General features: G+C 35.1%; 1 protein-coding gene and 1 long non-coding RNA gene across 3 annotated transcripts; both read left to right on the top strand.

Annotated features, from left to right (window-relative positions):
- Positions 1-6,773: 6,773 nt before the first annotated feature.
- On the top strand, positions 6,774-8,553 carry LOC130735646 (uncharacterized). The gene is made up of 4 exons (XR_009018527.1): positions 6,774-7,051; positions 7,285-7,391; positions 7,850-7,895; positions 8,078-8,553. It is a non-coding gene; the product is annotated as an uncharacterized LOC130735646 (long non-coding RNA).
- An 8,945-nt stretch (positions 8,554-17,498) lies between these two features.
- Positions 17,499-20,264, top strand: LOC130739355 (homeobox-leucine zipper protein ATHB-20-like). Of its 2 annotated transcripts, XM_057591631.1 has the most exons (4): positions 17,499-17,870; positions 18,046-18,449; positions 19,634-19,992; positions 20,091-20,264. In XM_057591631.1, the coding sequence occupies exons 1-3, from the start codon at positions 17,693-17,695 to the stop codon at positions 19,967-19,969; spliced, it is 918 nt and encodes a 305-aa protein (XP_057447614.1). In that variant the 5' UTR covers positions 17,499-17,692; the 3' UTR covers positions 19,970-19,992; positions 20,091-20,264. The 2 variants fall into 2 exon arrangements, with proteins under 2 accessions (XP_057447614.1, XP_057447613.1); XM_057591630.1 differs by having other exon boundaries at positions 19,634-20,264.
- The last annotated feature ends 4,293 nt before the right edge of the window (positions 20,265-24,557 follow it).

Here is a 24,557-nt window from a genome sequence, read left to right as displayed (position 1 = left end):
CTTAAACAGAGACAGAATTAGTGGTTTTCCCCTTCGCCTTCTTTGTTGTTGGCATTTTCATCTTCTTCATTTTTATCTTCTTCTTCCTCTTCCTCTTCCTCATCACCAGTGTCAGGGCTGATCAACTTGCCATCAACAATCCTAGCATAAGGATCGGAACCGGCAAGGTTGATGGAAATTTGAGGATTTAGGAAAAGAATCTGTTCTTTGGCTTTTGCAAATCCAACTTCAAATTGGTCAAGGACAGAATTTTTCAGTTCAGAAATTTCTGAACGCAACTTAGAATTTTCATTTGTCAATTCAGCATTGGCGGAATTGAGTTGTGTGACTTCCGCCTGGGATTTCACAAGTTCTTCTTCCTTAGCTTTCTGAGTGGTGTTTAAGTCTTCAGCATGTTTCTTCAGGCGTTCATTTTCCAGGGCCAAATCTGCGGCTTTCTTCTCATTCACTTTGTTGGAAGAATCCAACAATTTCATAGTGGCTTTCATCTTTAGGATTTCTCTTTCTTTCTCTTCTAGTTGTTTGGCGGAATTAATCCCGTCAAAGCTAGCGGTCTCCAGGTCAACCATTTTAGAAATGGCCGCAATTTCAAGTCATTTCGTCATGATGGCTTGGTAAGCCTCCTTTAAACCGATCTTCTTGACTTTTTCCCGATCCGCCTCAAACACCAAATTTGTTTCCACCAGCGAATTAAAGTCAATCTTGGAGTCCCATAGTGAGGTCACTTCTTCAGAAGTGAGTTCTTCAAATTCCTTCAGCAAGCTTTTCCATGAAGGGGGCGGAGCACTTGAAGACCCACCTTTGTGTGTTGTATGTTGAGGGTTACCCTTCACCATAAATTTTTCCATTAAGGGTTGAGAAGAGTTTTTCCCCTTTGCTGATTCAGGTGTTTCATTCTTTCTCTTCTTCTTTTGAGGGCGATTCGACTCGGTGCCTGAATGACTAGCATCGCCATCTATAAGAGTTTTCGCTGGGTTTCTTTTTTCCCTTGCGGCTTGTTGTTCCCGACGGAAGCGGAGGATATCGTCATCAGAAAGACGAGTCATTTTTGCTGAAACAGAATGGTAAGATTAGAAATAAGATAAACACCCAAAATACAAAGATGTTGAAATTTAAGAGTCTTACCCACATATTCACCCAATCTGTTTTCATAATGGGCATCTAGAAATTCAGTGAGATTCAAATCAATGCTAGATAAAAAGGTGCAATCCACCATTTCCTCAGGGGTGAGTGAATCATCAGGAAGTTTGATGATAGCCTCATAGCGGGCGGTCCAGTAGAAAGGGAACTTTGGGCTTCCGTCGTTAAAATAAAATACATCATTGCACTTCTCGGTTTCGTTTAGCCTAAAGAATTTCCCTTTAAACTGTTTGTAGTGGCTTCTAAATAAGGTAAATAGGCCTTTTCCCCTAGCAGCGGCTAAAGAAAGATATTCGCCTTTTATGCTTCTACCACTAGTTTCAAAGAAGTAGAAAAACTTATTGCTAGTGGGTTCGATACCTAACACTTGACACAAAAGTTCGAAAGCCCTGAGGTATGCCCAACTATTACAATGGAGTTGTGTGGGCTCGACATTTAATAAAGTCAAAATGGAGCAAGTGAAATCTGAGAGAGGAAGTTTATATTTTAGGTCAGTGAAGATATTTTCAAAGAAATAGGTATGGTTTTTGCCATTAGGGTCAGGAGTCCCAAAACAACAAGGCTCAGTATGTGAACAGGGGACTATGTCAAGGTACACATCTTGGCCATCAGAACGAAAAGTGTTTTCAGTGATTAAATCCATTACAGTTTTAACATTGCAGAATTTAGTAAACCTAGTTTTAACTTTGCTAGTAACCCATGTATCGACTGCAATGGTAGAAGTTTTAGAAGCTTTAGAGACTCTATGGGTGTGTTTTGCATCCATTTTGAAAAGAATTCCTGAAATTATAAAGGATCCAGGGTTATGAAATATAAAGGGGTAAAATTTAAGTTGTAATTGTGGGAAAGTATAGATTTTAAGTGGAGTTTGGTTTGGATAAACAGGAAGATGAAGAAGGAAAAGTCTTTAGATGAGATCTTTTAGTGTAGAAGGAAGTAAAATTTCACGAATAGACTGAGTGAGGAATGCTTACCAGTGAAAAAGGCTGTGATGAACTTGGTTAAATCTGACGGAATTCTGGTAATGCGGAAGAACACTTGCAGATAAATGCAAAGGATTTGGTAATTGCAGAGGAAGTGTGGAAATTTCGAAGTGCAAGAGTGAAATGGTTTGGGGGTAAGAAGGATCACTATATATAGAGAGAAGGTAGAAGATGAAAAGGTGTGTCAAAAGGTGTGGTTAAAAATATTTAAGGCAAACTGTGAGCATGCGTGTGGTTTGTGTGAATCCACGCGTTCATTCAAGCCACACATTTGAATTTGTTGAGGCGGTGAACCGGCGCGCCATTAAGAGGTGACGTTTGGTAAAAAGTAACGCTTGAGCAGAGAGTGGTGTCAGTTGGCAGGTAAGCGTCGTTTCGAGGGGGGAGAATCGTTTCAGAGAAAAGCTACCCTATGAGTGGATTTTAAATGCACATTTCAATTAATGAGAATAGCATAGCTTAGGTAGGATTTATGCATTACAAGTTTCAAGATATCTGTGGTATATTTGTAATGATTGCTGCAGGTACAAAAATCCGGAAGGGGATTAATATGGTGCACAGTGATTGAGGTGATGGACAAAGTGTCATCTAGACATCACGTGTCACGCAGAAAGAACTATTCTAACAATGATTAGCCTGATATATTTTTACTTTGTGGTTAGCCTTATTTCGTTGAAGCCTGCGTGCTCACAAGTTTGTTCACATTGTACACGGGCGCATCAGAAGTTGCGGGCCTGAGTAAGACACTATCGTTTTAATTCTAAAACATCAGTGTCTTGTGGGCCTGTGGACTGATATGGGCGGACCGAATGGGCTTATCACTATCATGTAACAAATGGGCCGGGCAACCCATGGTCCAGCCGGACCAAAACCCAAGCTATAAATAAAAGAGGACCGCCCAAGCGGCAGGGACCTATCATTTCACGCAATTTTATTCACTTTGCTTACTTTCGCTTGCTCTCTAAATTGGTTAGCCTTAGTCTGTGGTTCTATACCGGAACACTATATAATAGAACCATACAAATTAAGGAACAACAAGGGAGTCCTTTAACAACATGAGGGTCTCTAACTCAAGATCAGACATCTCAAATAATCTAACTCTCAAAAGAGGGAGTGTGAACCCCTCTTAGCAAGCCAATCAGCCGAAACATTACAATCACGATAAATTAGCTTTCATTGTCCTGTTTCTGTCAGTGGATCATCTCCTTCAAGGTTAATTATAATTTTTTTGGTTATAAGAGGAAAAAAAGGTTAATTATAATCTATACAATCTCTCAACTTAAATTGATTTCTAAGAAAAGCTATTAATTGGATCAGTGGATCATGAAGAAAAACATTTGAAGTAATTAAAATCTGATTCTATTTAATAAAAATTAATTGATTAAAATCAATTTTAGATCATGGTTTCGTTTTCCAATAATAAAGATTTTTTCCTTCTCAAAATCCAGCTATATACTTTTTGTTGCTTCGGGAAACAAAATCCAGCTATACTAAACACGAACACCCCCTATTAATTAAACCTAATCCTATATACTGTATAATGAAGTGATTTAACGCCAGCACCTTACACCCCATGACCATGTTCCTTTGTTGAAAAGCATAGAAGAAGAAGAAGATTGGTGGTTGGTTTCTGTCCAAGTTTTCAGGTAACATGGCTGGGGAGCACTTATGGTCTCTAAGCTGTCTTTGTTTTTTCTTTTGAAATCCTATCATCACAAAGCCCAAAATAGCAAACAAGTCAAATCATTTGCCAAGTGCTACCGTGACGGCAAATGATCTGTTGCTAGTCCAATCTAATCTAGTACACATGCATAAACCTAAAGTGTCATATCTAATGTTGTGTTTGTTAGATACGAGATAGAAAGAAAAAAAAAAAGCAGAAAGGGTGATACACTCGTTTGGTAGAGGAAGAAGGGAGAGAGAGAAAGAGTCTTGGAGAAGAGCCTCATTACTTTTTTCAGTCTCCCCACTTATGCGAAGAGAAGCGCAAGTTGCTTCTTTACTTATTTTTTCCCGACATGTCAATTTGATGGGGATTTTTGACCACCAGCAAGGAGAACGGGTGAGGTTTAGGGAGTGTGAGGGGGCAAAGGGGGTAAATATGGTGGTCGAGAGGATGGCAGAGTGGAAGGCGCATAAAGAGGAGAAGTGTAGGTGAAAGTTTATGAGTGTGGGAGATGGGGAGCGAGGTAGAAGGGCGGGGATGTGAGGGGTGAAGGTTAGAGAGATTTAGAGACGTGTGAATGGTTTTAGGAGCGAGGGGGCTTATAAGGTCTTTGCGGTGGAGAAAACATCGTAACGTAGCATTGGCCAGACCAACGTTAAGTCATAGGCCTTCAAGAGATTGATTGGACCGAATTCAACTGACGCTAAGTTGATTAGTGAAATTAACATCGGCAGTGAATTGTTGTTAAATTATATTAGGCATATGCTAAGTTGGTCGGTGGTTTGAACGTCTACCGTAACTGATGCTAATAGCATCTCTGCTAACACCTAGTAGTGTGGCCCATCCGACGCTCAACATAAGGGTAATTAATTTCAATTTAATGCTTTGCATCGCCTTTGCCTGACGCTAAAGGGTGAAATTAGCATTGCTGTCAGGGCCGACGCAAAATTTTGATGCTACAATGAACATGTCTTGTAGTGTTAGCCGTGTTAGGAGATTGAATATCTAATGTCATCAACTTTCAAATTCGATTAAAAGTCATCACTAAAAAAGGGCTAAGTTACACAAATGTCTGCATAGTTCTAACAAGGAGGTATATCTCACCATGAGATGGGAGTCCCAGCAATATGATCGCTCATGACAACTATTACGAATAGAGTCCTTCGCTGATTTGCGCATAATGTCATACTGATATGGCATCAATAACACTCGATGAAAAAACATAAAAATAACCCTTATGAAAAGCTTAGAACCTTATAGCTCTAAAAAGTGTAACTTACTTTTCAATGCTAGTCACGAAGGACCACTACTAGAAAACACATAAACTGAGACAGAAATTTGCGACGGAGAAATATTCTGTCCCAAAATAATTAATTAGTGACGGATTTCGCGACCCTTTGTTGTCGCAAAGGTTTTTTAAAAAATTAATTTCACATTTTGGGACGGAATTTGGATTCCGTCACAATTTAGGGACAAACTTATATATATCGTCGCAATTTTGAGACAGAAATCAATATTCCGTCTCAATGTAAATATTTATTTTGGAGGGAATCGTGGCGCCAATTTTTGGGACGCAATAATTTAATTATTCCGTCCCAATTTGTGACGGAGTTTGCAATAATTTACCGTCACAAATATTATTAAATTTTTTATTTTTTTTGCGGGACGGAATTTATATTCTGTCATACTGTAGCGACGAAGTTGTATAAACCGTCACAATGTTGGGACGACATTTATATTCCGTCCCAATTTGAATATTTAGTTTTGGTGGGAAATCAAGGCGCCAACATTAGGGATGGAATCGTATAAATACTCCGTCCCAATTGGTGACGGAATAATCGTTAATATTCCGTCACAAATAATGTTTAAAATATGTTTGCTATTGTGGGACGAAATGCTAATTCTGTCACAATATAGGGACGGAAATATATTAATTGTCACGATTTAGGGACGGAATATAGTTACCGTCACAATTTTCTTTTTTCTTATTGGTGGGAATTAGGACGCCAAATTTTGGGACATATTTTCATAATTATATCGTCCCAATTTGTGACGACATTAATAATAACATTAATAATAATTATTATATTGTTATTTTATTTCAAATTTTTATCTTTACATTATTATTATTTATATTTACTTGTCCCTTTATTTTAAATTTAATATTTGTTACTATAATAAAAAATATATTCAGATTATAAAAATGACAATAATATATTATAAGTTTCTAGGCCCATGAAGCCCAATTTAGCTTCATTTCGATCTTGGGATCATCAATTTCGATGAGATATCTAAGGCTTCATGTTGACCTTGAAGCTTTATCTGCCCTAATTATACTATATTAGATCTTAGAAAGTCATCTAGCCTTATTGTGCTTCATGGTGATCTCTAAGGCTCGTCATCACATAATGAGATTTCAGGTTATCTCAGAGGCTCTATTAGGCCATACGAGGCTTCGTATTGCGTACAAGGCCTATTAGACCTAATACAGCTCGCTAACAATCTCCAAGACTAATCATAACATAATGATATGATCTTAGTGGTTCATCGTAACAATCTCTAAGACTAATCAAAGCATAATCAAATTTATGTTTGTTTACATTAATTAAAAGAGCTTAATTTATATACACCGATGTTGTAAAGTATTTTTACACGGTCAACTCTCGCCTCCCTATAGGTCGAGGGTTCGAATCCTCCCCTAGGGTCAGTAAAATCCCTGTTGGTGGACTACCATCCTCGGGGAGATCCCCTAGCACTTCTACATAGGAGTGGGCCTCCGCTAACCACTAGCGCCCTGCTCAGTAGTTTGTAGGTGCTTTCTCTTCATTCTACCATATTTCCAAACCAAAATTACTAGAATGTGTTTGATAAAATAATAACACACTATTTCATTACATATCATTGCTAAAATAAATTAATAATTATTAACATCTATATTAAAAGAAAACCAAAAAAACATAACCCTAAATACTAAGTGAAGTTTGTAGGCTCATGTTATTGAGAGAGAGAGAGAGAGAGAGAGAGCCGCATAAGAAAAAGAAAGAAGCATCGCTGCACAACTGGGTGGCTGAAATCCGGTTCCTCCAACATAGAAGCGCCGTTTGGGGTGGAATCCGATGGGTGAGGCCGCGTGATGATGGATTTACGGCAGGGGGAAGCACCGATATACCCCCTCGTCGGCTATAGAAGGCAGTACGGTTAGGGACCCAACATGCTTTGATAGTTGTACGCTGCAATCAATGTGCCTCTGATTCTAACTCAGGTGAGGTCAAAGCCCCCATTTTTATGCATTCGAAATCTTCCTTTCTGCTGCAATTGATTCTAAATTTATCAACTTTTGGGTTTTTTCTTTCATATTTTCATAAAGTTGCTGAAACCCGTGGGAAATGGGGATTGTTGGTTCTGTGAGACTTTTATAGTCTTTGATTTCAAATTTCCATTTCATTAGTTGCAGAGTTTTCTAACATGGTTTATATGGTGATGAACATGAGTCAGGTACCGTTACTCCTATACATTTGTGTGGAATTTTCTTTCATAAATGTCAACTAGCTTCAGAAGTGATAGTGATGCTCCCTCAAGTGTGTAGGAACTTGGATTTAGAGGTACCCTCGTTCCTGAGCTAACTATTTCTCTTCCTCCTTGAGCTTATTACCTGGTAGTTGATTGGTTTTTGCTAATTTATGATTTGATTATGAAATGTCTGCTTTGTGGAAAAAACAAAAATGTCAGTTTGATAGAATTCCTAATTTTGTGAATGTATAGCATATGTGTGTATTAGCTCATCCATGACTAGTGATCAGCTTGAAGAATATGTTACCTCTTGATTGCATTATTAATTTATTGATGGCATTCGTACCAAACTAAGATGTTTATGTTTTAATTTCTTTGATTTTGTCTCCTATTTCCAATTGGTAAGTTACTGTCAATTAACTTAACTGCAGATGTAAGCTAAGAACCACAATGATACTAAACTATACTAAGAAATGGTATATTATCCTTTATTTATTTATATGCTAACTCGTGTATTCTCTTTCGACCAATTATTGAGTGCTAATCGCAGGTAGAGGGAAGGGCTTTGAAGGAAGTAATGAAACCAACTGATGACGGTTAGTTCCTATGCCATCATGCATAATGTGAACATAATCTCTTAGGCTTAGATCCATTTATCTATTTGGTTAGTGGTTACATACAACAAATATGACATTTTATTATTTTATAGTCGTCTTGTCTTTTTTCCATTTAATTTAGTGCCTTGTTTTATACATTATTGACACTATGAATCTGATAGGGTCTAATTAATCTGAAACTCCCAACAAACAAGTTCTAGCAACTCCCAACAAAGCACCAGCGACAACCCCACTAGCTATGAAGAATTCAGAATTGCAAACTCAGATAAATCTTGCTCTAAAAGATCTATAGAAAGCAAAAGAACAATTGAGAACCTAAAAGAAGCACAAAGAGTAACTAAGGAAGCAAATGAGAAACTTATGGAGGCATTGGTGGCTCAAAAACGGGTTGAGGAGGATTCTTAAATTGAGAAAGCTCCGCAGTTTTGAATCCGGACATGCTGGAATTGAAGCTATTCAAAAGATGGAAGGTAGAAAGAGCTTTGAAGGTGTAAGGAACCAGCATGCTTAGTATGTGGCTTGAAAATAAGTAACTTTTTTAGGGAAAAATTTTGGTATTTTTTGTATAGGTGTGATCTTTATGAATTGCATGAAACTTATTGTTAATTGAAATTCATTTATCTCTTTGATCAATGAAGATTTGTTTCTTGATTAATGTTATTTTCATATTTTGTTAGCTATTATTGCAGATTAATTTGAGATTTGTTACTAATTTAATTAAAATCAAAATGTGAAGAAAATAAAAAATGCTAAAAATTGGGGTGTGTTCAGTCCCAAGCTTTTTATCCAAATCTTCAACTCAGTGACGGAAATATTTCGTCACAAGAGTTGGGACAAACTATGCTGGTCTCAGTTCCGTCACAAAATATTATTATATCCGTCACTAACTTCGTCACAAAATTATTATTTTAAAAAACGAAAACTTATTAAATTCCGTCCCAAAGTGCGACGGAGTAAAAGATTCTGTCGCAACTAATTTATTATTTTCCGTCTCCATTTCCGTCCCATTTTTGCGACAGAGTAATAAATTCTGTCCCAAAAATTTTGCGACGAGCGATATAGCGACGCAATTTAAATTTTGGGACGGAAATTGTAACTAGTGTGCGACGGATTTTTCCGTCCCAAATTAGTGTTTTTGTAGTAGTGGACAAACGCAAAGTCATCTCCCACTTCTTTGAAACAGTGTAATTCAAGCATCTCTGGCAGTGTTTCAAAGATCATTTAGGTTATGGTGTGAATTTACAAACCTCTTCAACTTTGAGTGTAAGCTTTCACAACAGGAAATGGTCCTTAAACCAACAAAGAACTTCTCTATGATTTCGGAAGCAACCTACATCCTCCTTTTCCTCGTACAAATCTCTAACCGATTTGCTGTCCTCCAACCCAAATTTACTCACTAACGTCTACATTAGCAACCATGATTTTCCTTAGCTGAGTGATGAATTGAACATTTACAACATTATTGGTTTCATTTCACAACAAGTGCTTGATTGTTGTCAATTTTACGTGTATATGTCATTTTAGGCACTTACGTGATCTATATGCTTGAATTGTATACGTGTACTTCTCTTGGATTCTCTTGCACCTTAGCACTTAGAAACAGTTAAACAGGGAAGAGGCTTAGGAGGTTGGAGAGGATGCTCAGGTTAGTTCAGATTGAAAAAATAAATATGAAAAATGAACCAACTACGATTGGTTTGGTTCGGTGGAGTTAATAAAAAATGAACTTATTAACCAAATAAATCCGAACTAATTATATTGATTTGGTTGATCATTGAGTTGATCCAAACCTATGAATACCCCTGAAACAAACGTGTTAGATTAAGGTTATGTTTGACATGTCATTTCAGCTAGCTTATTTGCAAATTGACTAGCTTAAAGCTTATTTGACTAGCTTAAAAGCTCTATAAAAGTGTTTGGTGAAGGAGTTTATTTCAGTAGCTTAAAGCTTATAGCTTATTAAATATATTCTCATTTTTATCCTTATTATTTTATTAAAATTTCACCTGTAGCTTTATATGTTTTTACTAAACCAATTTACTTATCAGTTATCTCACTTGTCTCATATGCACACAGTTCCCGCACACAAATAATTACTACTTTGGAATAAAATAAATAATTTTATATTACAAATTATTGTTTTATTCTATAATTTAATAAAAAAATAGAAAATTAAATAAGTAAAAATTAATATGATATATTTTTAAGATGAATGAAATTAAAAGATTTATAATAATTTTAATATTAATATCATATAAGTATTAATGTGAAAATAAAGTCATGTTAAATATAAAAAGAATTATACAAGCTAAGTATATCCTCTCAAGTAGATTGGATACAAGGTAAAATAACAAAAAAACGCATCCTAAGAAAATAGCTGATGACATCCCATGACATAATTTAATGCCTAACAATGCTTATGAAAGAGCCTCATTAAAACCCCTAGAAAAAACCTAGTGGAAAAAATCTCGGGGGGAAAGAGTACTCAAACATAAGACAACACCCACAAAAACATTAAAACAATAGCTAGCACACACCAACAAGATAGCCCACTATCATAAGAGAAATGCAAATAAAAACAGCCCAAACTCCAGCAAAACTGAATTTTTACAATTTCAGCTTGCAGTTTGTTCAACAGCTAATTTTATCAAACATTTTTATTTTAATTACGTAGCTTTTCAGCTTTCAGCTAGCTTATCAGTTTTCAGCTTTCAACTAGTTTTTCAGTTATCAGTTAGGCGTGCCAAAAATAATTACTTTGCAAGATTTTTTATTCCAAAATATCTAAATATTCACCACTGACCAGGGCCGGTCCCGACATTTTGGAGGCCATGGGTTAATAATAAAAATGGACCCCTAAATTTTTTTTGGAGAAAGTTTAACCAAAAAAAGGCCTTTTACAGCGCTTTGGACCTCTAGCCGCTGTAAAATAGTATACAGCGGTACAAAGCGCTGTAAAAGATAGACTTTTTAAAGCGCTTTTTTAGAGAAAAACGCTGTAAAAAGCATTCAAATTTTTTTTTGAAGCCCCTTCTTTTTGGAGGCCCTGGGCTGTGGGCCTGCTTGCATAGGCCCAGGGCCGGCCCTGCCACTGACAATAATGACTAATACTTGTTTAGTTAGATTTTAAATTTTAAATTATTCTTAAATTAAGTTGTTGCGTCTCCAATATATATTGTAGCTAGGTATTTTTGTAGGCACCCTAGCTACAACATCTATAGGCGGGTCGGAGGCTAGGTGGAATGAAGCTAATTTTCATTTCTTGCCATGGGGCACCAATCTAGTCTAGGTATAAAGCCTACTCAATCAAATGGGATATAAAGAATATTAAAGATGGAAATTGGAGACAAAGACACATCCATATATTGTATTTCAAATCTTAATAAAATTTTATTTATTGAAGTAGGTGGTCTCTTGAGGGATGATAACATTAAAAAATAAAACTCATTTAAGAAAATTAAAAAAGAAGATTGCCATATTAGAATCCTCTTTTCTCATCTGCCTGTAAAATCAGGGCCTATATATCACGTAAAACATTTTCAAAGCTGACATGTGAGTTACACAAAGATGATATACATGCCAACTTATATATTGTTCCTGATCATTGTCTTATGGGGAACTGTGGTTTATTTTGTACATAGGAAATTGTGTAAGTGTTTGATCCCAGATTTAAAATAGAAGAACTAGGTAACATTAAATAATCAACTAGATATACAGATTGAGTTGTGTTGTTATTTTAATGTTATCTTTTGATTGAAAATGATTTTGGTTGAAGAAGAGGAAAGATAGAGAATGTGGGGGAGGGGAAGCAGAGGCACATGGGAACAGGGGAGCATGTGGAGAAGATTCAGAGAACTTTGATGAATTAATAATAAATTTTGGGAGAAAGAGCAACAAGGAATAACATGGTGTCACCCTATTCCAAAGGGATTGCCCCCAAACTTGCAATAAAGGGATGCAATTGCAAAAGAGGTACACCTGGTGGGGTCCATGGCCAAATGATACCCATTACGTACCCACCCTTCTTCCACCACAGAAATCAATGTAAGAGGGGGGTCTAGGCTGGTTATTTGAGTGTGTGTGGGATTCCCCTCCATCAGTTTCCCCTAGATACGCTTAGCATTGGAAAAGTGAAAGCACCCAATGATTTCTCCATCAATGGATAAAAGACACATCCTATCCCCCACTCCGATAAATAAAGCTCTATTCATTCATCATCCTTTTGCTCCCCTCCTTCAAAAAATGAGTACATAGATGATGGAAAACGAGTTGTTAGACACTTCTCCATCTCCATCTCCATCTTATAAAGAGATAAGAAGTGAAGAAAGAGGTTGACAAATATGATTAGTGTTGTATTAAAAAAAATGAGTAGAGAAAAGATGGAAGAGAAAGTAGAGAATGAACATATCACTGATAATATATATGATTATTATTTTTGTGTGCATCATGTTTGATAAGCGGTGAAAAATCAAAATTAAAATCATGGTGAATAAAAGTAGTGTCTCTTAATTTTTTGATTATCCACAGTGATTTTGATCTTAATGTAGTTTTCTTATGTAAATCAAACATGCATTTTGTCTGCATATTTAAACGTTAACTTCACGTATATCAAAACACTATATGAGAGAAGTAAAGCTTTACATGTCATGTAAAATTAATGTGATTCGACATTCAATTTAATAAAAATTCAAACACAAAAGTATTGATGATGGTATATGGTATAAAACTGCCTCTTATCTTCTTCTTTTTTTGTCTTTTAAAAGTATAAATTTTATTGAATAATAAAACTTAAGAATAAAACTCTCTCAAGTAAGTATAATGAACAATGCCCTAACCGCATCAAACTTTTCCACCCAACAAACACCTAAGAGAAAGACATACCAAAAATACAAAAACACCAAAGGAATATTAAGATGAAGTTGATAAAAAAAAATATATTAAGATGAAGAGATTTTACCAGATAACTAGATAACTTCAATTAACATACGACGACTTATATTTATTAAAAGAAACTTATTATTGTCCGATCTTAATTGGACAATTAAATATAGCGGTAATAAATTTAGGAAAATGTGTGACTACAAGAAAATCGGATGTTTAGTTATTATTTTCTTTTTTACGGAAATCCCGATCTTTAGTTCGATTCTATCCTTCAAGATCCATATTATACTTTTGCTTTATTATATACACCTATAACCAATGAATTTATATCCAAGATAAAAGTGGGGTATGGTATAACATGTAGCCAATTATATATCAACTAACAAATCATATATACTTGATTTTTTCGAGCTAGGTTCTCCTAACTATTCATTGATTATTAATCTAGATATTTTGTTTATATATTTTATACTATTAACTATGAGATTGATCGATAGCTGGGCTATATAGTTACTATGCATGTCCAATGAAATTACCACATATGAATATATTCCAAAATTACTGTTTATGTCTAGTAGGAAATGGCCAAATGTATACAGCAGATGCCAGACTCACTTTGATTAAATTAAGTGCTAGTGCAAGTTCCATCACTGATAAATAATTATAAAATGGCTGCTCCACACTTGTATAACAAAATTTTGTATCATACTTCTCCTTGGATTCTGGATTTTCACGTTGCTAAATTCCTGATTTCCTCGTTACACATGCAGAGGATCAAGTGGCATGTTTCTAATTTTTCCCCAATAATGGCAAAAGCTGTTAAATTTGTACAGTGGCATTTTTATCAAAAGGGGACCTGCCTCTGTTTATCAATGATCCAATTCCAGTTCTGTGAAAAATAAATGGTTCCTTTTCTTGCATGGTTTCTTTCTTGAATCAATTCAATTTCTATTGGTTTTGAGTTAAGAACTAATTTGAGACTTTGGAATGTTTTATAACAAGTATATATATACCAAGCACAAGCAGAACATCCAGATCTTTCTACATCCATGAATCCAACTTTGTTCTTTATATTGAGTTTAACTGATCTTTTGATGTGGAGAGTGCCAAACTAGACTTGTGCATGTCTCTCATTAACTTTCCAGGCTATGTTGAGCAGCAGTGAAGGGCCAAAAATATATATCCTATAGAAAAATATTTCGCATGGCCCGGAGCTTCATTCATGAATCATTTACTTTGAACACATTTTTCATTTTTATGTGGACTTGGACTTAAACAAAAGGTATTTGCACAAGTCACCATCCGATCTATAGTTTTGGTTTCTATGAGACTTTAAAAAACTGTACCATTGTTTCTGATGATGTGGCGGCGTTCTTTTTACGATCTGCTCACTTCTGTGGTTTTTGAAGCTGCTTTCTCGTATTTGGGTTTTGCGGTGCCTCTCAATGCTAGGATGATGTGGAGTACGAGAGTATTATTGTAATCTGGATCATTAGTATCTCTATATACGTTTGTATCACAGAAACCCTAAATATTGTATTCAAAACGGATCAATAAACGAAACTATAACTGCTCTTTAGTTGCAGACGTAGACAATTTATCCGAACTGCGTGATCAAAGCTTTCAGGTGTTTCTATCTACTATGGTCTATATACGCGTTAATGTTCTAATAGATGAACTCCATTTTGGTTGGGATTGCATGACTTTCGCCGCTGCAGTCTAGTCCCCGATGGAGTCCCCCCTCAGATGTTTGTTCCGATTTTTGGGTCTTAGCTCCTTCGTGTTGCTTTTATGCTTTTGGTTTGCATGACTGGGGTGTATCTCTATTTTTCTGGGGTCGTGCGGCTTGATAGGCTCTCATGTCGATCGAATATGTTGTCATTTATTTTATTTTTTTTCAAATAGAGACTTATCCTAGTGGTGTAGACTATAAGGTTGTTGGTTTGGCTTTTTTTTTTATAAACCAAAGAATTACATTAAAAAGGGCACAATGGGTGCCCAACCCTTAATACAAGAGAGGGAATAGAGAAGAAAAAGAAAGCAAAACAGAGCAAAAAATACACCAGAGAATTAGTACAACCTTTGACAGAAACTAGTTCATGCTTGTATGCTTACGAGTTATTAGAAGTTTCCGAAAGGTATTGTTATAGGGATTGGTTTTTTGACAGATTTCTTTGTTGGCTAGGTTAATGTGCATTGTTGAGAAGGGTTGTTCCTCAACATTTTCGAAACCCTAATAACATTCAACCTCCCTCTCACCCCCAATAACGATAGCAACATTTTCGATTTAATCATCGAAGATCTCATTTGTGACGCTATCACTTTTACATGGCGATGTGAACCGGGGGAAGGGTCGCATGACCACCGAGTCCTTGTTTCCGGGCACGATGTAACCTGTGTCATCTCGACACTCTGGCGCCTCTATGTATTGAAAAAGGCCATCTCCGCCAATGACAACGCTTGGAAAGTACTGGACGCAGATGCAGAGTAGGGGCAGTGCGTCAGTGAAAAATGAGGAACATAAAGATGGGTTTTTGGTTTATGGATCGGTGGAAAATAGGTTCTCACGAGAACTAGAGTGGTGAGAAAGTGAAAACCCTACGATGAAAATTGTGATGTGAATAAAGACTGGGTACGCGGAGTGAAAACCTTAATTGATGAATGGAATATGCGGTTAAGAGTTTCGTTGAAAGGATTTCCCATGAGAAATGGTGAAAGCATTGATGATGTGCATTTTGGAGAGGAATATTTGTGAACGAGAACAAGAGTTAGCTAATGGCACTTCAATCTAGTATGACGACGGTGTGACGGTGACCGGCGAGTGAGCTCCACTACTCGGTGATAAAAGAAGGGGGAAAGCCCCAAAAACAAAATTAGGCAGGGGTGGTGATATGTGGTTGTGGTAGGGAGGGGTAGTGATAGGTTGTGATTGTGATAGCGAGGGGGAGGAGGTTGAGACTTAAGAGGAGATGGAGGAAGAGACCATAAATGAAACATGTGGGCTAAAATTTAAAACACACTCATTCCGTTCCTATTTATAAGAACCAAACTAACTTTGCACACCCCTTAAGAAAGTAGTTTTTTACATTAAATTTGTTCTCAAATGTTGTTGAATTTTTAAAAATATCCTTAACATACTTCTTTTTAATCTTTTTCCATCATCAATGCATTTTCATATTTCTAGAATTAAATAAGGGTAAAATTGTGAAAAAGTAATTAATATGGGACAAAATTTTATCTGGTTCTTATAAAAATGAACAACACCCCTCATTTGGTTCTTATAAAAAAGAACGGAGGAAGTAATATCTTTTATAATGAAAAATTAAATTACCTGCGGTAGGAGGTAAAAATGCACTTATGCAAACCTCAAGTAGAATTTTTTGTGCTTGTTAGAGGCCCGCAAAAGACATGAACAAAAGGGAGACAAATGAAAAATATGATAAGTAATATGATAGAAAAATAAAATAAAATAAGAAGAGAAAGTGAGGTGTGAATAAATCAAAACTCAAAAATAAATTTAAGATAACTTTGTCATTTTTTTCTAGAGGATTGTCTAAATCACACAAGATTTTGTAACCAAAAAAAAATCACTCAAGATTTTAGGTAAAAAAATCACTATGGTCCTTGAAGGTCCAATAATATTGACATGTGTTGTGGACTAAAATTTATCTATTATTTACCTTAAAAGTTGGTTTAGTGTACATGATAAACAGATAAGATATGATAGTGAAATCATATCCTGCTCAAATCTGTTGTTTATTAGACCATAGTAGGATATGATCACACAATCTTATCTCTTATCCTATTAAAGTATCATGGGTAAAAGTTATCATGAGGGGGAAGATGAGTTAGAATTATTCCGACCTGATAGAATAACAAATATTATTTTTTAGTATCATAACTCTAAATTCAATTATTTCAATTAATAACATACTAATTTTATAATTTATCAATTACCAGTTGTTATTGTTAAGCTAAAATTATTTATTTACTCATAAATTTAATTAAAAATTAACTAATTTATGAGTGGTGAAAATATTAAATTTACTCATATAAAATAATTAATCAATTTTAACTTAGGAATAACAACTAATAATTGGTAAATAATAAAAATTAGTATATTACTAAAATTAATATTTATATTATTAATTAATATTATTATAAATTAAATTAAATATAAATATTAAAATAATTGAATTTATGGTAACGGTACTAAAAAATTGTGATCTTATCCTTTTATGATAATTATAACCTACTCAGAATAATTTTTACACATAATGAACCAGATATGATAAGGGTCAGAATCGTGTCATCTTATCTACTAGCGCAATAAATAACAAATTAGAACATTATGATATCATGCCTGTTGGGATACTTTAACACACACGGGTTGTCTAAATGACCCATGATAAAGTTTGGGTTAAATAACTCACCATCCAATCACATTGGAGATAAATGAGTTGGAAATAAATTAATAAATAAAATATAGAAATTCCAACTCACTTATCTCCAATGTGATTGGATGATGAGTTATTTAACCCAAATTTTATCATGAGTCATTTAGACAACCCCTTAACACACTTGTGAAAAACAGTGATTTAGCCAAACTTGATTAGAAGAGAGAGAATGCATGTAGGTGAGAGAAAGGATGGGCCCCCCACTTGATACATGGCTTACACATACACACTCATTCTCATATTTTCTCTCTCTGCTGTCTGTCTCTCAACCTAAAAATCGCTGTTTTTCGGTCTGTGTACCTATCATCATCACCATCCCTCTTTCTGAAAACTCTGTCACCATGAGAGTGAGAGCCAAACTCCTCATCCCTTAAATCCCTCAGTACTCTGCTGAGATCCATAACACTAGACTCTAATCAATTATTTTTGCATGAATGAATGAATGATCCATATATATCATCAATCTTCACTATTATCTCTTCTCCTTTCACCATGGCCTTTCCACCTTCTCACACCTTCCTCTTCCACAATGAAGATCACCACAACCTCCTCCGTTCAACTTCAACCTCTCTCAACGCCTTCCCTTCTTTCCCACCCCAACAACCACACTTTCAAGGTCAAAAAAATTTCATCAACATACACACACTCACACTAGCTATAGCTTGTATCTCACTGCCGGTTTCCTGTTGGTTCGGAGAATCTCATCCAACCAATAGGTCTTCGGTTCAAAACCAGCGCAACATCGAAAAGCTTTAGTATCTCACTATAAAGTTTTTTTTTTCTTTGATCAGGTGGTGGTGGGGGTGCAGCGTTCATGATGAAGCGATCGGTGTCGTTTTCAGGCTTAGAGATGAACAACAACAAGTGCGATGAAGTGCTGCATGGCGGAGACGATGATTTGTCCGATGATGGGTCCCAGCTAGGGGAGAAGAAGAAGAGGCTGAGTCTGGAGCAGGTAAAGGCGCTTGAGAGGAGCTTCGAGCTCGGGAACAAGCTTGAGCCTGAGAGGAAAATGCAGCTGGCTAAGGCTTTGGGGTTGCAGCCCAGGCAGATCGCTATATGGTTCCAGAACAGGAGGGCTAGGTGGAAGACAAAGCATCTTGAGAAGGAGTATGAAGTGCTCAAGAAGCAGTTTGAAGCTGTTAAGGCTGATAATGATAACCTTAAGGCCCAGAACCATAAACTTCATGCAGAGGTAACAAAAAATCGCTGTGTTTTGTAGCTAGTGTAGTGTAATTGAGTGATTGGATCATTGGATTTTCATTATTCTAGCCCTTTTATGGATCTGTAATAATGATATTCAGAGGGAGGCAAGACACTCAACAAACTCTAATTTTCCCTCTATTTCCCGTCTGATATATCATATTCATTGCTTCTCTTTCTTATCTTCGCTTCTCAGTGAGAGTGTGTTGTTAGGTTGTCAACAAATCATTTTCGTTACATTATGTAGTGATGGTTTTGGAAAAATGAGAACTTGAAACTTAGGATCTTGAGGGGTTGATTAACTAGATTACATTTAAATTTTCTTAATTAATCTTGTTTCAAAATATAATCTTGATTCAAAATATATCTTCAATATATGTTCATCATAATATAATAAGTGTAGATGTGAGTTTTGTTCCAAGAATCAAATGTTTGTTCTTGGGATGCTTAATTCATTGGATTTTGGAAACAAGGGAATGGAGTTTTCTTCTTCCTTTAATTTGTTGTTCTTTTCACCTTGTTTTTCACCAAATTTTTATCTTCTCCTACTTGAAATGGTGTTTGATTTACTAGAAGTGTTCTGAAGGTTCTATTAGCCATTTAAGTGCTCTTCCTTTTCCTCAATAATGTATGCAATTGATATTTTTTATTGTGTGCATCAAGGGTTTCAGCGTGAGAGACTAATTCCTTTGGACACGCTGAATGTTCAACAATTTGAGTTAGTTTTATGAGGAAAAAAAAATGAGGCCTTTTTTTTTCTTTTTTGAGTTTTGGTGCTTCTTGATATTTACTGAGTATACTCCATTTTGATTAGTTATGATCCTTTGTGACTTTTTAAAGTGATTGATTCCGTCATTATTAACTTTCTGCTTGAATATTGCTAGTGGATCATTCTTGGGAAGAGTCTGTGTGCCAGTGTCAGAATCACCCAAAACTGCAAACTAATAGAAATGTTTGTTTTTTTTCTCTTACAATTGAATACTCTACTGTGTGCTATAACTATTCCAAGTTGCAGTGAGAAAAAGACAAGGTTGCATTTGATCTGATTAAAGCTTAGCCTGATCCACATGGAACAAAAATAATAATAACACATGCTGAATCTGGGAATCAAAAGCAGTAGATGTTGATATATGATCACCTAACTCTTTTGTTTTTTCTATTTGGTGGTGTTTGCAGTTACAATCTCTTAAAAATAGGGAATGCTGTGAAACTGGAACAATAAGTTTCAAAAAAGAAAATGAGGGTTCTTGGAGCAATGGAAGTGATAACAGCTCAGACATCAATTTGGAACCCTCAAGAACACCAATGATGAACAGTCCTGCTGTATCTTCTGATCAGAATGGTAAGAATCTTCTACCAACTTCACTAAAACCCACCAGCATAACTCAGCTTCTCCAATGCTCATCAAGAACAGATCTTCAAGATGAAAGCTTCTCCAACATGTTTCACAGCATTGATGATCAGCAGCAGAATTTTTGGCCCTGGCCTGAGCAGCACCATAATTTTCATTGAACCAACATCATCATCATTTGAAGGTGAAACTTGAAAATGCGAAAAAGTTCATGAGGATTATATCTCAAACCTTTAATTCTTTTTCTTTCTACCAGTTTTTCAATTTATGTTTTTGATGTAGATTGGTGTATAAAGTTCAAACAGATCTATCATGAGGAGATGGTGGACTTTGAGTAGTGCAACTTCTTTCCTACTACTACTACTACACTTTTATTATGTGTTTTGCTAAAGTATATACTTTGTGCTAAGTTGAAATAAAATATCATAAATCATATAGTTATTATTATACATGTGACTCTAGGTGGATTTCCAGCTCGGTCACGTAGTATGGGCCATGAATAAAAATAGGATTCTCTGTCTGTCTGTCTGCATTCTTTCTTTAAGAACATATTTTATTTGATGTTGGTGCCTTGGAATCATGGTATCATGTCATGGAAAATTGCATGAAAAAAAGTGTGTTTGGAGAAAGTTCAGCTCATGGCTTTTGGTAGTGACCAGAGTGAAGAAATGGGTGAGGCATGTCATTTTATGAGTTGAAGAAAAAGCCAAATCTAGCTGTGAGTTTACAGAGAGTAGTGGGGTTGAGGGGAAGGAGGACTCTGAGCACACTGTCCAAGAGGTAGTGGAACTGGAAGATGAAAAGAAAAGTTTTAAAAAGTACAGTGTTCATTTTACAATTGGTTAGAAACCTCTTTTATGAATAGCTTCTGCATGCAGGAATCAATTTAGAGGAAAAATAAGTGACCATAAAAAATTGTAAAAAATTATTGAGAAGTATCATGCACATTGACTAGAGATATAATCCATATATGTCTAAACTAACTTTTGGGGTATACTTTATTAGAAACTACTTAGTAATTCGTAAATTTTTTATCTTGCAAATCTCACGCTTAAAATGTCCAGCTCTGAGTGTGAGAAAGTGTGTTAAGAAATCTCACATGACAAAAATATCCTTATATGTGGAAACACAATCTTCACCACCTAGCTAGTTTTATCGTAGAATTAAGCCTACTAAATTCTAATAATGATTATATAATTCACAATGCTGAAAGTTCAAGGAAACCTTTGTCAATTTTAATCTGACAACCGAAACTACTTGACTCTGGATCCTGAGCAAGATCCATGTGACCTACTGCTGCCAAAGCAAAAGCCTCTTTCTTTCTCTCTCTGAACTCTGCATTCTAAAGTTTCTTTGTAGCTGTCTACCAAAAAGTTGATCTAGATACACATTTGCTTAGATTATATGTAGATCAGTAGACACCTAATAGAATTAATAAACCTTGTAGAGATTAGTGCAAGCAGTTAATAATAATTAAAACTAATACATGCAGGACTTGGTGTAGTTAATTATTGTTGTTTGAAGTAGCAGTTTCACCAAACTATTTTAATTAACAGTAATGGTCAATTTCTATGTTTTAACAAAACTCATCTCCCTGAAATTCAAATTTAGGAGGGAGAACTTATTACAGTTGTAAAGATCCATAACTAAGTGGTAGTGTGGTCTAATGTTACTTCTTTAGTTATGTTTAAGCTACAGTATCTACTCCATTTAAAGAAGTTTACGCAGATCTCTAAACTATAATGAAATGTGGGTATTGACCATGTTTTACATATGGACTGGAGAGGGAATTAGTTTTGATCTATATATATATCTCCAAATAATGGGGGGAATTCAAGATGCTCCTAATCTAAGTGTATAATCTTTTCACCATCATATATTATCCTTATATATATTCATATTCTTGGAAAAATCATGAGAGGGACATACTTTCATTATCATGGTGATGATGTATTCCATGACAAAATAGATGAAACTCCGATAAAGTACTACTTAAGAGTTATGTAAATGTTGGGGAAACCAATTTGGCTCAGATGTGATCATGCAGGGGTCAGATTAGATAGGAGGCTGTGCTGGTTCTTATTTTCTTGTTGTTTATTTTGATATAACTATTGGTTTATATATCTTTGCGTATATGGGTTGAAATACCTCTAATAGTTCCATCTAGTATAATTTTGGTTTATATAAAAAAAAACTAACACAAAAGCAACATAGCACCATATTTTTAATTAAAAAGGTAATAAAGGTGTAGTCTTTTATATATATATTTTTTCATCCAGCTTACCGCTAACTTGAGACTCAAACTTCCATTTAATTTACAATTTTATTCCATTCGACCCAAAAGGTTACTATAGCTACGCTTAATGTCATCCAAGAAAATTTGGAGGTTTTATAACTAAGTGTACACCATGTTGGTTAGTTGAGACGACCAAAGGAGAGTCTCATCTTGTTTAACAGTCAGTTGAGCGGGCTTAAGTTGAAACACTTATCAGATTATTGCAAGGTTTCTTACGAGCAACTATCATCTCAAAGGTCATAAAGACTTCATCAGGGATCAACACCTCAAGTATGACCATCCCCGATGTTTATAAATACAAGTTTGATCATTCATTTACATAAACATGACTCGTTTTGCTAACTCATTGTTCTTGTTTTGGCTTTGAGTTTTTCTCTTTTTACTCTCACATTGACTTGAGCGTCAAATTGATTTCTTTACAGATACTTCACCTACTATGTCAACAATGCACGATCATGCCGGAAATTGATCCAAAATTATGCACCACACTATTGAAGATCAAAACATCCACTCGCTCAAATTTTGGAAAAACGTACACAACTTTGGACTTAAAAAATTAAATCTTAATGGTAAGTTAATGTCATGCATGAAATGAATGTATAATGATTAATTTCTCTAACTATAGTAAGTTTCTCGGCATAATCTCAATCGATAAGTCAAGGTTATAAATTAACTATTATTTCAATTCTTTTTTGAAAGAACTATTATTTCAATCTTAATCATGAGGTGTAGCATGGGTGTTATTTATCCCTCTCTTAACCGTCAGAGGTTATATTATTGTCTATGGAAATAAAATACATTGTATTATTAGTTATTTACCATTTCGTGGGAGCATATATATTAATTGTTGTTATTGGTGGTGAATATTAAAAAATGTATTCCCCTTTACTCACATTAAAATAAGCTCAATCAAGATTTTTACCTGTGAGCCGTTTCCTCTTCGCTAGTACTCAATTGTAAGAGATTCAGATCTATTAATTAGTGCAGCGAATATCATGGATCCTGCTGCATGTGAACAGGGATTGTTCAGATCCAAATATTACAAATGCTAATCTATTTAAGAGAATGGGGCCATTTGAACTGACACAAATGATAATGAGAGACCTTCTATATATGATTCTCAATCTACAACATGAACATTTATGGATTGAGTACCTGATGCAGTCATTCACCAAGACCTCATGTGCAGCCATCGTAATGCGTGGTTCGTTCGAGAAAAAACAACATTCATAGACAAAGACACTAGTAATTACTAGTGAATTGTCTTTCTTCATTTCAAGGAAACAGGAAAACATGTTTGTGACAGTTTTCAGCTTCTTATCTCATCACATTTATTGATGTCAATTTGGAATCCTATTTACATGTTGTAAAACTATATATACAGTTGATTCTGATCTAGAACTGTTGTCACTTCTCATATCAATTAACCTCAGCCAAGATGAGATGAATCGCATGTTTAGTTTTTAATTTTTAGATGAAATGCTTGAATAGTAAAAAGAACTATATAGATTATCATTGGGGTCAGTTAAATTGAACTTAAAACCAAACATGTGCGGATTCAAATATCCTCTACTTATTTGTGTCTTATTACTTTGTCCATCAATTAAATTATGATATATAATTTTAAAAAACAATTAATATTTTAAGGTTATAGTTGTCATACTCATACATATATAAATATAGTTTGATTGATAGAACATAGCAGGAGACACCAAATAAGAATAAAAGAGACGCATGCATACATGTATGGAAGCATTTATATCAAGGAGTGAGAACACATTTGTTTGTAAATGCACTTCTAAATTGTTTTTTCAAGTTAGAGCATTCATATTAGAGACTAAATTCTTTGTCTTTTACTAAGTAGTAAACTGCTTACAACAAAAATGTACTGAAACTATGATTAAACTCTAGATCTCCTAATTAAGGATGAGGTTTGCAATCATCATTCTTTTAACTATGTACATAAATTAAAATTTAGGAAAGCAAAATCCAAGATCTAAATATTTTATGTAAAGAGCTAAGTGCTAATGTGCCAAGTGTTTCGACAGTGTCATAGAAGATATTCCAAAAATATATAGTGGGTTAATGCTTTGTTATTGATTGGGGGATTAAAGGAGAGCAGCACATGATAATGAATTGGTCAACTCCTATTGAATAAGACTATGATTAATAATCAAGTGTCATTATTGGAAGATCTCTTGCTTCTTCACCGACAACAGGATCGACACGCATTTCTAGAGGTATGTTTGGCATTGGTAATATTAACCTTTTTTTAATGAAATACTAACAAAAAATCTGGTTCAACATATAAGTGACAAGTTATTTGGGCCTATTAGCCTTGCACTTGGGCCGCTGGCTATAATGGATGGAAACTAACTATTGGGATTTAAGGCCCATGAAGACTCAAATAATAGTATGGCCCTGGAAAGGTGAAAGTTCACTAGTAAAATCCA

The sequence above is a fragment of the Lotus japonicus genome, chromosome 2 (genome assembly GCF_012489685.1).
Source record: "Lotus japonicus ecotype B-129 chromosome 2, LjGifu_v1.2".
NCBI lineage: Eukaryota > Viridiplantae > Streptophyta > Magnoliopsida > Fabales > Fabaceae > Lotus > Lotus japonicus.
This window is presented reverse-complemented; position numbering and strand designations above follow the sequence as displayed.

Excerpts from the sequence above, each read along its gene's own strand:
- LOC130739355 (XM_057591631.1), top strand. The coding sequence starts at position 17,693 with ATGAATGATCCATATATATCATCAATCTTCACTATTATCTCTTCTCCT. Across the intron at positions 17,871-18,045 it reads CCAACAACCACACTTTCAAG|GTGGTGGTGGGGGTGCAGCG; the intron begins GTCAAAAAAATT and ends TTCTTTGATCAG. Across the intron at positions 18,450-19,633 it reads ACCATAAACTTCATGCAGAG|TTACAATCTCTTAAAAATAG; the intron begins GTAACAAAAAAT and ends TGGTGTTTGCAG.